Here is a 15,309-nt window from a genome sequence, read left to right as displayed (position 1 = left end):
ACATTCGTAAAGGTTCTACTAAAAATACAAATGGAGATGTGCAATACAAAATGTTTAGGCTATAAAGTTGCATAAACTGGATGACCTCAAGTTTAGTACAAGTACCTCATAAGTATCACTTACTTGAGTATATGTACTTAGTTACTTCATAGCCTTGGATAAGAAAAGCTTTCACCATCTATATTACGTGACATCTGCAGATGAAGGTCATGTGGTGTGATCAAAAGCTCCAGAACAGCCACTAACTGGACCTTGTGTGGAGATCAACTCAGGCTAATTGTAGTTTGAACACTTGAAAGCAGCGGTTATTAGGGATAGCAGCACTTCACATAGAAAAATGACAGGGTTGTCAGTTAACATACTTTATTGATTTAACATTATTTCCAGAATTGGAACAATCAGCATTAGAATGTCATAAGAATGTCATTTAAGTCCCGACATGGAGCAGCTGAAGTCTGGACCTGGAACCGTCGACATGAGCAGAGCATCACCATGAAACGTTGAAGGCCCACAGCTTCAGCCAGCTTACAAACTAGTGTTGCCATGGCAATACAACAGCCAACACCAGTCTGATAAGCTAGCTGACGGGATGGATCTCACTACTGAGCGTCTGGAAGGGGATGTTCTCCACATGCTGGACATTAATCTACAGAGTATATTTCAGTCAGGATTTATGACCAACATACGGAGGATGTGGGAGTCCGGTTGGTAGAAAGAAAGACTCGAAGTATTTAGGACATGATGCAATTCTTCATCCACAAATTACTTAAACATTTTCAAATGAACGTTATGAGGCCGCAGCTTTTCACTTACCTTTAAGATGACCATGTCTAAGAGAGAATTATGCATTAGCTCTTTCATAACAGTAAGTTCTTAGACATCACAATAATCCCAGAAGAGCTTTTCAACATTTCAAAGTTGGTCTCATCCTCCATGAGAACTCAAAGAACGACAGACTCAGACTTGGAAACAAGTGCCATGACTTACATGTTTTTATATATATGATCTGATCCAACCTAAATGTACAGAGTAGAAATGGGACTAGTTAGCCGAGAGCACAATGTCACTTTACAAATGATATCACCTTTTTTGGTTCAAGTTGATTCACGTCCACACAGACCGTTGGAATAGAAAGACATCTGCGCATATGGTCCAAAAGATAGTAAGATATTTACACTGTGTGCATCCATCAGAACCCATCTGTTTTTTTTATCTTGATATTGCTTTTTTTTTCATTTTAAAATGACAACTCCAGAAACAAAAGACGACAAGAGTTGTTCTTACTGTCGAACAGGACAAAAAACATAAGGAAAATTAAACCCTGAAACAAAAAACAAGAGACCATCCATCGCAGTTATCTTGGCAGCACTGTACAAATGAATCGAGATACATCCATACATACATGTTACAAAATTAAATAACAATCAAGTCTATAAGTCAAGAACTATGTTCGAGGGAAGCCAAACCCCCCCCCGTCTTGCATAAGGCATAGCATCTGATGGGCACCGCCCGAACACAGCAGCCACCACCAAACCGCTGCTTCACTTCTGAGGTCAATGAAAGGGTTAATTTAATGTTAAAGTAACATGTTAAGATCAACAGCAGAACCGATCGCACTACACAGACAGTGAGATGAAGGGAAGAATTACAAAACCTGAAGGAGGGACAAACAGTTAACAGTAGCATACATCCTCAAACACACCAAAACCAACAGAGCCTGGATTTCATTCTTTCTTTCTTTTTTCCTCTCGAGCATTCAGCCTCTTTGAGAATGGATGAGGGTGAGGTTTGTTGTTAAATTGTGAGTGGCTGGGTCTGAGCGCAGGGCTCTCAGCAGCAGAAACACAGTCACTGGGATGTCTGAACTGCTTTTGTCCCTGTCATCACTTGGTTTTCTCCTCCGAGTTCCTCCGCGTCTGCAGCCTCTTGGCGTAGCTCTGAGCCATGGAGTTGACGATGGAGATGACAAAGTAGCAGACCATGACCAGCACCACTTTCTCAAACACCCACGACAACCAGTTCTCATCCTGCAGAAAATCAGGGAGTAAATTACCATCATTAAAAGCACAATGGAGTAGTACAGATAGTGAGCACACAATAATCCTAGTAAAACTATAACAAGGTGAATTTTGTTGGCATCCTGTTTTTATGTCAGTAGAACGTGATTGGAAGAAAATGTCATTGAAATATAAACGTCCAGGGTTTTTTTTGTGGCTAAAAAGACAAAGTTAACACTAGTAGTTATTGCCTAACATATAACAAGATATCATAGGGCAGAAATGTATATATATATATTTTTTAGATGGTATGACATTTTCTAGCTTTGAAATTCTATACATTTATGGTTTTTTGGTCGTTTTTTTAGGGAAAGGGGGCATCACACCTTTTACAGATTGTTAAGCTCTATGAGTGAAACCGACATCAATATGGACAATACAACTGAAATTACAGTTTTTTGCTTTTATTTGCCCTCTCTGTTTTTGTCAAGTGTCCTTGAGAATTGTTGAAAGCTCTATTATATACTAATAATATTAATTCTATATAATATATAATATTACAGTTGCTAACCAGTGAAAACAAGCATTTTATGTGATAATAAATGAGACTTCTAATGTCTATATCAGTATCAGCCTCACAAATAAAGTCTGTCAGACTAGTTACAAAAACCTTCTCACTTTTGTTATTCAAGTGCTGCATGGCCTTGCAGAAAATAGTAGAAATTAGGGTTGGGCGCTATGGCTATATTAACATAGAAAAAGGAATAAAAGAATAAACAAATAAAGGATAATCTTATCAAAAAAAATATTATAAATGTATATTGATAATTATCACAATAAAAGGTCACATTATTGTTTCTGTTAAGTTTATAGACTCCTAGTTTTGGATTTAAACTCTTTACGAGCAGAGAATGACAAACACTAAACATCAAAACATTTTACAAATCTTAGGTGGATCAGTGTTATACCTCCTAACTGTGCTTGCAAAATACATAAGCAATACATCAATATATATATATATTGGACTTTGCTCTTACCGCTGGTGCACTTCCTCCATCATGGTGCAGCTTGGTCCTCTGGGCCTCCAGGTACTGGCTGAAGGGCTTCTGGATAGCTGGTCCCACTTTAGGCACAGACCTGATGTCGCATCCCCGCAAACATCCACACAGAAAACACACACAAGAAAAGAGGGAGGAAGAACAGTAAGTCACTTACCCTTAAAAGCACCTTTACGTCTCCAAAACTGAAGCCTCACACAGAAAAGTCATTCCCTAGAAGAGCCTCATTTATTTCCCTGAACTCTACCAACAGCCCTCACTGAGCCACCAGCATCCCTGTAAGAGCTGCTGCAGGACACCTCCTACATGAGGGCCTTGTGTTGATCCTCCACCTCCTCTACTTGTTCCTGTTGAGCAGGAGCAGGGAGGAATGAACCAGCAACTCCTCAATCCTCCTTTTATACTGTTCTGCTCTCTATAGGCGCCTGTGTCAGCCCCTTCAATCGGGAAGTGAGTCGCCATGATGTCATCACCTTTACCACCATTGCTGCCTTCTGGGTGGAAAGACAGCCAATCAGGGTGTGCTCATGTCCTTATTAGGCAGTGTGGATCGTCTCACCAGGTGGAGGGGGTTGGGGTTTGGGGGGGGGGCAATCATAATGGTTGCCATTTTATCAATTTATGTCATAGAGAGGCATTGTTGTTGCAGTTTTACCATTTGGTCAGGAGCAGAACAGTTTAAACAGAATCTCTACATACTCCAAACTTATCATTACCATGAAAAGAAAAATATATTGCAGGCTGCACACACACACACACACACACACACACACACACACACACACACACACACACACACACACACACACACACACACACACACACACACACACACACACACACACACACACACACACACACACACACACACACACACACACACAGCTTTTGCACTGTTTAAATTCAACTCTGTCCCCAGTTAGGTCATAAACATGTTATCTAGACTTGACTAGACATAGCAAAATGAAAAAGAGACAATTTACTAAACAAGCACCAAAAAGGGGACTGGGTAATTGCGGATTTCAAGTAAATCGAACTGTTTTTGACTGACTCATTCTTGTCATCTCTCCCACTTAACATGTAAGCACACAACACACACACAAACACAAGTAACTGCTATGAAAACATCCTGTATCAGCAAGGACGCACCATCAGCACTCATCATTGCGAGTCACAGAGAGGCATTTGATTTTCGTGGGAAAGACCCATGAAAATCCCTTGAAACTGATTCAGATCTAAATACCTGGACATCACATACATGTAAGTTAACATACGACAGTCTATAGATGAACAGAAATCTAAGCAGCTCCTATGACGTAGAAGAGGAATCCCATTCATGAAAAAAGTCAAAGTCTTTGTTGACTGTGTGAATAAATAAATATAAGTCAGTGTGTGATTTTTTAGAAAAGCTCATTTTACTTGATATAATCTTCAGCAGAAAGTATGTTACTTCTAATTCCTGTAAATGAGCTACATCTGACACCCAGCCACTGAACGTTTTTTTTGTTTTTAATAAATTGGCCATGATTGTGATTCCCCGCCTTGCTGGGGGATTTCTCTCAGTGAGTCAGATCGACATGTTCGAATGGGACCTCACACGTCTGACCACCAAAGCTGCAGAGATGGTTTACATTACTCTACCTTTTTGTGAACAATGCAAAAATACATTGCACGCACACCACTGCTATGAAGCATTTATTCGTCGTCCAAAATGCATCTGTAAATGTTTACAAATGCTCCGTCAACCACAAACCAGGGGGAGACAATGAGACAAACACTTACCCAATCAGGGACACCATTTGCTCCACTATGTGCTTGCTGAAGGTGATGATGACAAATAGTTTCTGTAGAAAAAAAGAGAGAGATTAAGATGCTTTAATAACCCACTACTTTCTGGACCATGACTGAATAATAGGGCCACTTAAAAGGGAAACATCTCAGAGATTTTGAGAATAAAGACATAATATTTAGACAAGAAGGATGTAATTTAATAAGGAAAAGACTCCTCACTCCTTCTCGATCCAAAATCTTGAAAACCAATTTCACTGCTTCTTGAGGAACAAGAAATGCCTTTTAATATAACAAAGGTAATCAACAAAAGCCTAGCAGTCGACCATTACCAAACATTTTCTCCTCCACTAAAGAGGCAATTTTCTCCAAATCCATGTGGTTCTTTTCTTCAGTTTCTTGCTCAATTTTGCACCGCCTTTCTAAAGCACAGTTACTTAAAATTTACAACTTTTTTCTTGCAAAATTACAACTTCATTCTCAAAATCTCAGACATTTTTCCCCCCTTGAAGTTGCCCTAATACTCCGATGTGTATATGTATAAACAAGATGCATCCTGAAATAAAAAAAAATGACATCTGAACAAAAGTTAAAAAAAGTTAACAGAACAGTAGACTGTCTTTCAGAAACACATGACGGACAGATTAATATGTAGACATTTTGATTCTTAATTTTAGCGGCGCAGCTGTGAGAGGCCACATCGACCAGTTTCTGCAGACACACTAATTACAAAAATCAAACCTGGCAGAACAAGAGCTACATTTTGGGCTGCGAGGGGCTTTGTGTGGTTTGCAAAGAGCCGAAGCGGGGGGGGGGGGGGGTGCAAAACCACAATATTCTCCTCCTCCGGTCCTGAATCTGATCTGCTTTAAACAGCATGACACATGACCCCCCGGACGAAATCAGACAGGATATGACACGTGATGTCCAAGGGGTTCAAGGTACAAAGAAAAGAAAAAAAAGTCACCCCCTGCAGCCTCTTACCGTCTGCTCCATTTCCTTTTCTGAAGTCTACGTTCTCATGTCCACTCTACATCCTTCATAACCCCCCCGCTGCGCCACAGCTTTATCTGAAGGGTCTTAGAGTGAGATCACGAGCTGGTACCACTAAGCGATGCATTGGTTCAGTTTGTTAAGACACTCGACGACTCACCCAGACTCCGACAGCCTCTTTTAGTAAAGGCTTACATTAGTCACCGGTGGAGCAGACTCAACAATATACTCCATGATTGAAAAGTTTTTTTGATCTACTTCATTTAAAAAAGGAAAAAAAATCCCAGCTCTTGTTAAAGACTTTTTTAAAAGCGTCCCTCGTTTCATCTGGAGCCATCTTCAGATGGTTTGGATGCTTCTCAAAGCAGAGGACACAATTAGGACTTTCTCACAGCCACCGAGTCACGATCTGAGCACTAGTTTTCATCTCTCCCACACGTTTTGAGGTTGCGGTGATTGTTTAAAATGAGTCAGGCAGCACGGCATAGCCTTTTTTTTTTTTAGAGAGTGGGTCATTTGGACATGCACCATTACATTGTTGACAAAGAATTGCGATGACATGAAAGAAAGGATTAGTAATATTCAAAGCCTAGATGCTGCAGGTATGTGCCCACATGGTTTAAATGAAAAAATGTTTTTGTCTATTTTGTTGTCGAGTTTCGCTAGTTTCTTGTTAAACTGCTGACCTGTATATGCATCTTGATGATGGCTTTCCCGATTAGAGTTGCTCCAAAGAAGGTCCAGAAAGGAACCAGGAAATGGCCGCAGGTTATTCCAGCCAGGTCGAACAGAGGATTAGGGATCTGAAACACACACATCAGTCAATCTTAGCGATTCATCTTCTTTACACAGCCAGAGATTATCAAAGGTGTTAATCTAAAATCCCTTGTAACAAAAAGGAAACTGTGTAGTGTCAAGTGAAAAAATATTTATTGTGACTTACTGAGGCACAAGCCAAGATGCCAAAGAATCCCACTTTCTGCACCATGTGCTGGACCCCCAGTTTTGCTCTTGTGACAAAATCCTGAAATAAAAAAATCGAACAAATTTAAAACACAATATTGCAGCTGGACATGACTGGATGTGATTACTTTCCTATATTAAAGACGGCCAGGTATCTGCTTTGTAGCTTACACTTAACATTATGGAGCTCAATAGCAACAAAGGAGGAACTTAAGGACTTATTGAGTTACTGTACAGTATTTTTCTGAAATTGTATTCCGGGCGAGGTATTGCATCTTCATTTCTATTAATACCAGCAACTTTTGACAATTACGTTGTGAATCTTGACGACAGCTTTCAATACTGTTACACTCCCCTGAATCACAACATGTGCATACACATGGAAATCTCTGAACACATAATCACCATTTTCTTTTTTTCTTAAAATAATCATGTGCTTCTCGTAGATGCGTGGTCTTTAAATAAACAGTGGTGTTGTCTGCAGTGTTATTACATAGAACGGGAGCTTTACTGAGAGCAATGTGGTAAAATACCTGTTATTTTTGAGCACTGAAAGATTTTTGAGGGTTTGATGACGTTGCAACTAAAACATGTGTTGTACAAAAGTGCAGAGGATCTTTTGATCCAATCTCCAACACTGTGGGGGTGAAACGTCTGTGGTTACAAGAGAGAGATCACAGTCGATGCAGGAGGGAGATTAAGAGGCAGACAAACAAATGCTTTAAAAATCTCAATGAAGATTTTGTAAGGAATGACGAAATTATTAAAATTCATGTGCATTTTCAAACCCAACTAAATTTTGGTAATTTAAGTACTTTCTGTATTTGAATAATATAATTATAATATTTGTGATGCACATTTTTATTAAGAATTCTCTTTTCCTCTCTTTCCCTGATTCTGTTCACGTTTGTCTTAATGTTTCCCATGTAAATTTAATTATTATATTTTAGTGATTATTATTGTAAGAATGTTACTAAATAAAACTAGAGATTATTAAGTAAATGCTCTTTTTGCCTACACTCACACCTTTCTCCCAAAATGTTTCTAATGCTGATCAAGTTTTTTTATTGTAGATCAAATGACCAACACATGACAGGAAGTGATTTAAAAATATATATTTTGTGTCATTCCCATGAGTTTATTAGAGGTGCTTAGTAAAAGGGCTTCTGATGCTTCTGACCTCTGACCGATGACGATAAATGACAGACATGTGATGCGAGGTTGGCTTCCGCAGCTGAGAACCAGTGAAGTGACAATAGGTGATGAAGACAAAGTTCACAACTTAGCTGGTTTCTCTTCTGCTGACTCAGCATCTGATCTCAGCAGTCTCCAGTCATGTGAGCTCAGTTCCTGACAGAACTGTCTGTCATTCAAATTAGAGGCCAGTGAATAGAGACACAGGAGGGAGGGAGCGAGGGAGCGAGGGAGGGAGAGCGAGCGAAGCCTGAGGAATGATTAAAGGGGGAACAGTGCTCCGGGTGACTCACCCACCAACAGACAAATTTACTGGAAGTGTAAGGAGGGAGTGGCTTCACTGAAGTCACATGGCACTTTCAGACCAATCAGTGGGCAGTGGCTCAATGGTCAGTTGTGCATTATAAAGATAAGACCCCATTAGATAAGATCATATCATATTAAGTTGATGGGCAACAACTGGGCACTAAACAAAGGAACGGGGTGTTTTTAATTGAAGACAGAATGTTGGTTCATCTGGGCCACCTTTCTTAATAAATGCGTGATGTGAAAATGATGCATCTTAAATGACTTCAAATCAAATGAGGCAGATCTGAGGTGGGTAATGCTTCCTAAATCTTTTTGTAAAATATTCATACTATTTATGTGCCTGTGTTAATGACCTGCTAAAATACAGATATTATACATATGCAACTCTGACCTGAGCGCCCTGAGCCTGCTCAAGCATCTCCTCAAACTCCTCGTAGTCTTCATCATCTGGATCCGCTCCCGACTGACGAGCCGCTCGGGCCATGAAATATGGAGGCAGCTCTCCGATGGCAGTACCTGCACCCTGAATCCAAACAATTGAAAAAGTTACATGTCATAATTTTCTAATCTATTTTTCACATTCAGATATAGGTAACTATTCATGCCACCAACTTTTTGGATTTTATAGACTGACTTGAAGCTAAAAAATTACTTCTTGTGCCCTGCAGGCACATGAGCTTGCTGGAATCATATTTACATGTTGAGTCAGGATCGCTGTATTGTCTCTGTATTCAACCTAATACTTACCCACATGCAGGCCTCCAGGCGGACCTTTGACATGATTGAGAAGAGAGTTACGCTGCTGTCCACCACTCCACCTTGGGGACAGACAATCTGGTCTGGGTATGGAGGCTCTGGGAAGTCTATGGAGCCGCACTCGTATGCAGCCAGGGTTACTGATGCTATGTGAGGACCCTAATGCAGAGAAAAAAGGATGCTTTCATGAACAGAATGAATAATTGGGACATAAAACAGGTAAAGACATCCATTTTGTCTATCGTTTGTTATGAGACACTTGGCTGTAAACGTGGAAAACACTTAAGTTCAGAGAAATTAAGCAGCAGGATGCACTGCAACAGTCGGGGGAAGGGGTATTTGGATCATTGTAATTATCAGTGTTGCGTCTATACACCTTAAATTTACTAAGCAACAGCGAGACCTTTAAAAAACTGTTTAAATACTGCCAGTTAAATTCACCCTGCTGCTGTTGCATGATTAAACACAGCTCCTTTGTGTCTGTCTACAGGTACGGACACACACCAACAGGAGCTGAGTCACAGTCTCTGTGACAGGTAGGCATGTCATCATTTATCAGTGAGAAGGTGTCTGGTTAGGCTGAGCCACCTGGCCCCAACAACAGTTGGCCCACCTGTAACTACAACACAGTTATTCCATTATGTGTCTTCAAGGTAATAGAGACAACACTGACAGTAGATGGACAGCACACAATGAGTGTGCGCTGACTGCTAATGCCTCCCCCTGAAACTCTCCACCCTGCTCCGAGTGTGAGCACACAGGCAGCTTCTATATTTACACAACAAAGTCTCTTTCCAACCAAACAGGACACTAAACAGACTTTGTCATTCATGACACAACAAGACAGTGTTAAGAAGTAGTGAGTCAGTTTGTAACCAGATTCTGATACACTGATCTGACAGGTGATGCTTTGGCCTCCTGCTTTCAACCTCTTTGTTTGCTAAAGCTACCAGAGTAGACATCTTCACATACAGGAAGATGACTGATACTGAATAAACCACTTAGCTCAGTAAACATTTAGCAAGTGGATTTTACAATGTAGCCATCAAATTTACCATTGAAGATGCAAATTTCATTAAATCCCATAATAGGAAATTGCTGGATGGAACAAACATTTTTTTATCCCTGTGGTTTCCCTTTTTCCCCCCAGTGAAAGCATAAAGATAAATGCAAAGTCAAAATTATGAGATTAAAAAAAAATCTTAATTATGAGATTAAAAGAGATAGTGAGTTGACAATATGAGATAGTAAGTTATAATTATGAGATGCTAACTCGTTATCTTCAAAAAGCTAACTCATCTAAAAGGTGTTCAGATTATTGGGATGGTGACGCAACAGGAAGGACTGCAGGATCATTTCAGTCTATCCCCTTCGCAGCATGAACGAGCTCAGCAAATTTCACGGCACTCTCCTGTGAAATTTTGCGGCAAAAACACCTCTTGTTGGTTAAAATTGAAATTTTGAGTTTAAAAAGGACACAAAGTTTCACATTATTAGGGTTCATCCTCTGGGCATCAAACAAAATCTATTGGAGACTAGTCAGGTGTTGTTCAGATGAACAGACCGAGGAGAGACTGACCAACTGGTGGACTGGACCAGTGAATAATCATTTTTGTGGTAATATTGAAATATGCTCTAAATTGTTGGTGAGATGATCAAAAGGAAAAATGTATCTGTAAAAGCAACAATATATTGGCATGTTTCCTTTAACCACAATATTTAGAGTATAATTCAACACATAGAGGCAAAGCAGTGACCTCCAAAGCATCAAGATGAATCATAAGATAATACTGGTGGTGAGTGAATCCCCTTTCCCATGAACAGAATGAGCTCACCCTCTCTGTGGGGGCTAACTATTAATTCTCCAGGCTTGAGGTAGATTCACAGTGTATCTCTGTTGTTTCTATGTCGGGTTTTTCCTTCAACATTAAATCTGGGAGTTTCCTTTCCATGGCTGACATCAACATTGAGTAGGCAGCAGTCATAGGAGCTGCAGCACAGTGAACCTGAACTAAGATCTGGTGAGCTGGGAACAGCATAGTCTCCTAATGAGCAGGGGGCCTTGCATCATGTGGTCAGTGATGTAAAGACAGCTTTGACTTTTTTGTGGAAAAATTAGAGAGGGTCACAGGAATTTAGGGAATGCTTTGCATGGTTCTCTGGGTGCAACTAATGGGGATGTACACAGTCACAAATGAGAATGGTACTAGCCAAGGTCCAACAGTCCCCTTAAAATCAAACAAGCCACATCAAATTGCACACCCTCATAGATATCAGTCCCCTGAATATACCTGATTTTTTTCCCCATCAAGATCCATTTATTGTTCCCTGGGATATTGATGAAAATGCCATATCTTGTTAAGTTAAAGAAAGTGAACAATTCCTGCATGCTCTCCTTTTTCCAGATACGTGCCAAACTTTTAAGTGTTCTCTTTTTTGGTCCATGTCCAATACTTCCACCAAGTTTTGCATAACTCTGTACAGCCCACAACTGTAAGCCTTTAAACTTGCTGCTGACTGATTGGTTGATTGTTGGTTCAGTTAATAGAGTAATGCCACCTCCAAAGGCAAAAACATAAGTATAACCCTCATTGCAAAAAGTTAACACTGGTTACTGTTGAACGCAAATAATTAACATAGCTAGCAGGATTATAAGAAACACAACTGGTGGAGCTGTACACTATACAGACCAGGAGAAAAGCTACACCAATAGTAAAAGATCCTTCATTCACACCCTCTTTTTAATGAATTTGAAAAACTTCCTTTTATAAACATGATACAGGGTGCCTACAGCAAATAGAAATATTTATTCTTTTATTCCATCTTTGCTAATTTTATAAAAAAAATATTTACAACTAAAGGCTCATTATACTGTAGACACTCAAGAGTGCACACAAGTACACACAATAAATGTTAGTATTAGCCACTTCCTCTATTCCATCATTGTTGGACTCACTGTAAAAAGAAGAACAAAAACTACTAGGAACCACAAGCAAGCAAACATATGGTAAGCAGAAAAGTATAAAAGGAGAGATTACACACAAACTCTGAAGAAACGTAAGGTCACAGGAACATCTTTTCCGATTATTTCATTGTAATGGAAACAGCTGACTCAGCCTTCCCACATCTGTGTGAGTTCTGTGCAACAGAAGAGAAGCCACATCATCAGCCTGAAGTGGACGATTCCTGCCTCGATTTCATTTTGATAAATTCTCCTTTTTAACCACAGCTAGCACAAATGACATATATTCCAATGACTCAGTCATACAGTCAGGGGAAATGACAGTTGGACAGATGTGGAAAAAGTGGAATGAGTTTGAAGAAGTCAAAGACAATGAATATGGAGTATGACGCCATCATCTGGCAACTACAGGAAAAGACACACACATGACCTTTGCAGAAAGAGTTTTCAGTTATACTTGTAGCGAGAAGTTAATAGTTTGTGGTATAAATTACCAATTTACCAACCTGTATATTTTAGATATACAGGACATCCTAATGTAGAAAAGTACATGTATTAATGTGTCTGTTTTGTATGGCTCCACTATTATGTGTGCTGATGTGCAAGTGACTTACTCAATCGCTTTTAGACATTACCTGCTACTTTTGTGCCACATATGCCATTCACTAAAAAAATTAAGAAGTATGCTGTTTCCAAGTAGACGTTTAATCCCATATATGGACATTTTGTTTGTACACACCTCCAAACTGTTAGTGCTTTCTTACCAGATAGAGAAGGAAGGTGTGCAGGCCAGTCCCAAGGCCAACCGATGACAGGATCCCAAGACCTACCCAGTAGGCACACCATAGAAACCTCTTCTCCATGTACTGAACATACTAAAGTGAAAGAAAATGAAGTAAATAAACCAAATATAACGAAGGGAATGGTGAATAAACTTTGATTATATTGACAACTGGTTTTAAGGGGAAAGATTTAGGGACATTTTTAAAATTTCAAAATTGTCATATTACTAGTTATTTGCTTTCTCTGTTGGAAACCAATGTAAAGTGTCTTTGACAATTGTCTTCCGTACTTTTGATTATTTGTGGTAGCTTATTACGATTAATGGGATAATCCTGGGAAGAACTTCATTCTAAAATTAAACTAGGCATTCTTTTAACTTAACGGTGACAGATCACTGCGCAGAGGAATTTGTAAACAGAACATTCAGCCAACTGCCTGTGTGATCAAGGGTTACTTGACAACAGGGCAGACCTCATCATCTCCACACATTAACTTTCTTCTGGTGACGGTCTTAGGTGGGTTAAGAGTGACTTATCATTAACCTTTAAACAGGTTGGTGATGAAGCAACGCTGTTGATTATTAACAACACAAAAGAAAAAAAACACAAATCACTCAAGCCTTACTTGTTGGTGTTCTCCCTCAGTGGAGTACAAAATGGAGAAAAGAGAACATAAGACCAGAAAAAACAACACTGTGCCTCGTCGATGCCAAAGCCTGAAAAAGAAGAGAAGAAAACAATATGTCAACCTTGAAACAAGCACAAAACCTCAACACTGAAAAAATATTATGTGTTATTATCTCTGTTGAATTTTATCGGAAGGGCTTAAAATCACAAATGACCTTGTAGGTTTGAATAAGTAGTTCCCAAATAAATGTAAATGCAGTTGATCTTTCTACAGTGTAAAGTTTTACTCACTATAAGCTGTATGATTCCAGCTTCTCGGGGACATAGGATTATCATTATCAATATTATTATCTAATCATTTCAGCCATCGTGTACTAACAGGACAAAAGGTCCAGGTCACATGTGTAAGTACTCGTGCACAGACAAAGGCTCTCTAGAGAAACCTCTTCCACTTCTTACTGAAGCGTCCACTCCTTTAGCTTGACGAGGGTCTCCAGGAGGAAGTAATGTAGCGAGGTGACAGGCCTCCTCCATAACACCAGAGACAGACGCTCCTCTTTATCCCTCTGTCTCCTGTTCCTTATTGACGAGTCTGGATCACAAACAGAAACACAATCAGCCCCACACACTGGAACACCTGCAACCTCATCGATCACTGCATCCTGTTGAGATGGCAGTGCTAAATACATGATACAAATAACTTAAACAAGTTGTCTCCGTCTCTATAAGCTCAGTCGTCCGCACCTTTGGAAACTGAGAGTAAGCAGCAGTAAAAATGACTCAGCCTGAGAGTTTTTATGACTTGTTCAAACCATGTGTTGGCATTTGGAGGGATTACACAACATGAACTTTTCAGGGACATCTCAGGGGTGAATGGTAAATTGAGGTTTCGCTGGAGACTGACCTGCGGACTTGCCATTCTGTTTGTCTTTAGCTGCTGCACGTTTCTGCGGCTGTTCACAGCGAGCTCCATTAGCTGCCATGTCGATCACGGTGTTGGCAGGTCAGGGCAGTCTGGGACAACAGAGACAGAATGACAACAGCGTTACTGTGTGTGGATTAACAGCGTCCTCTTCACTGCTTGTTTGAAGCCACACAGCGTGATTAACACACCAGCTAACTGATTTATACGGTTGGTTTCAGTGGGGAAATGTCGTATAAAGCCGGGAGGTGAATGGGTGAATAATATCACAGCATCTCACGGCAGAAATGTCCACAGTTAACCGAAATATCGGCCGTCGTGACGGTGAGCCTGTCACGAGATATGATGCCAAACGCGACCACATCATCCTCCACATGCTAACCGGCTAGCCAACGTGCTAACTGCTAAGCTAGGCACGTTGGCGGCCCCCATGTGAAATTGAGGGCGACACAATCAGTAACGGGACGTCTTTCTTCCAGAGAGGAGTGTGGAACTGCTTCTTACCGCTGCGCCGACAGAGACGTGAGAAAAAAGACACGATAAAGAGGCGAAAAGAGCGTTGTTTGTAAAAAATGAAATGACAGCCGTACCTCTTTCCTGTCCTCCTCACCCGGAAATAGACGCGGGACGTGTCAAAGTACAACTGTACAGCGGTTGAGTCATGAAGGAATGTATACAAAACAGGGTTTGCTATAAGGTTTACAAGGAGAAATATACAATTGTATAGACACTTAAAACAGACGCAAACTTTACAAAGTGCATATTTACTGTTACTGTTACGTGATTAACTTATCAATGCTTTTATTTTGAAAATTCAATAAAGACGTATTTCCGTAAGCTGCAGTTTGTGGGCCAATCAGAGGTTGCCAGATTTGCCAATAGAAACAATTGCAACACTACTTTGCTTTACTTCAGTTTGACCTTTCAGGGGATTTACTCGTGACCCATATTCATTAAA

The 15,309-nt window shown here is 40.1% G+C and overlaps 1 protein-coding gene across 3 annotated transcripts; it reads right to left on the bottom strand.

The window, feature by feature from the left end:
- Positions 1 to 963: 963 nt before the first annotated feature.
- Positions 964 to 14,996, bottom strand: vmp1 (vacuole membrane protein 1). Of its 3 annotated transcripts, none has more exons than XM_034603817.1 (12): positions 14,942 to 14,996; positions 14,334 to 14,443; positions 13,889 to 14,021; positions 13,428 to 13,518; positions 12,785 to 12,895; positions 9,050 to 9,217; positions 8,694 to 8,825; positions 6,780 to 6,860; positions 6,523 to 6,639; positions 4,838 to 4,899; positions 3,035 to 3,134; positions 964 to 2,027 (listed from the first exon to the last, which is right to left on the bottom strand). In XM_034603817.1, the coding sequence occupies exons 2-12, from the start codon at positions 14,410 to 14,412 to the stop codon at positions 1,884 to 1,886; spliced, it is 1,218 nt and encodes a 405-aa protein (XP_034459708.1). In that variant the 5' UTR covers positions 14,413 to 14,443; positions 14,942 to 14,996; the 3' UTR covers positions 964 to 1,883. The 3 variants fall into 3 exon arrangements, with proteins under 3 accessions (XP_034459708.1, XP_034459709.1, XP_034459710.1); XM_034603818.1 differs by having other exon boundaries at positions 14,856 to 14,956; XM_034603819.1 differs by lacking the exon at positions 14,942 to 14,996 and adding an exon at positions 14,543 to 14,865.
- Positions 14,997 to 15,309: the final 313 nt, after the last annotated feature.

The sequence above is a fragment of the Hippoglossus hippoglossus genome, chromosome 13 (genome assembly GCF_009819705.1).
Source record: "Hippoglossus hippoglossus isolate fHipHip1 chromosome 13, fHipHip1.pri, whole genome shotgun sequence".
NCBI lineage: Eukaryota > Metazoa > Chordata > Actinopteri > Pleuronectiformes > Pleuronectidae > Hippoglossus > Hippoglossus hippoglossus.
Note: the sequence above shows the minus strand (reverse complement) of the source record. Positions and strands in the feature narration are given on the sequence as shown.

Bases quoted from the DNA above. Each gene is read 5' to 3' on its own strand.
- vmp1 (XM_034603817.1), bottom strand. From the start codon at position 14,412: ATGGCAGCTAATGGAGCTCGCTGTGAACAGCCGCAGAAACGTGCAGCA. The intron at 6,861-8,693 runs GTCAGAGTTGCA...TTTTTATTTCAG, and splicing joins AGCAGGCTCAGGGCGCTCAG to GATTTTGTCACAAGAGCAAA. The intron at 4,900-6,522 runs GTCAGCAGTTTA...TTTTTTCTACAG, and splicing joins TCATCAAGATGCATATACAG to AAACTATTTGTCATCATCAC.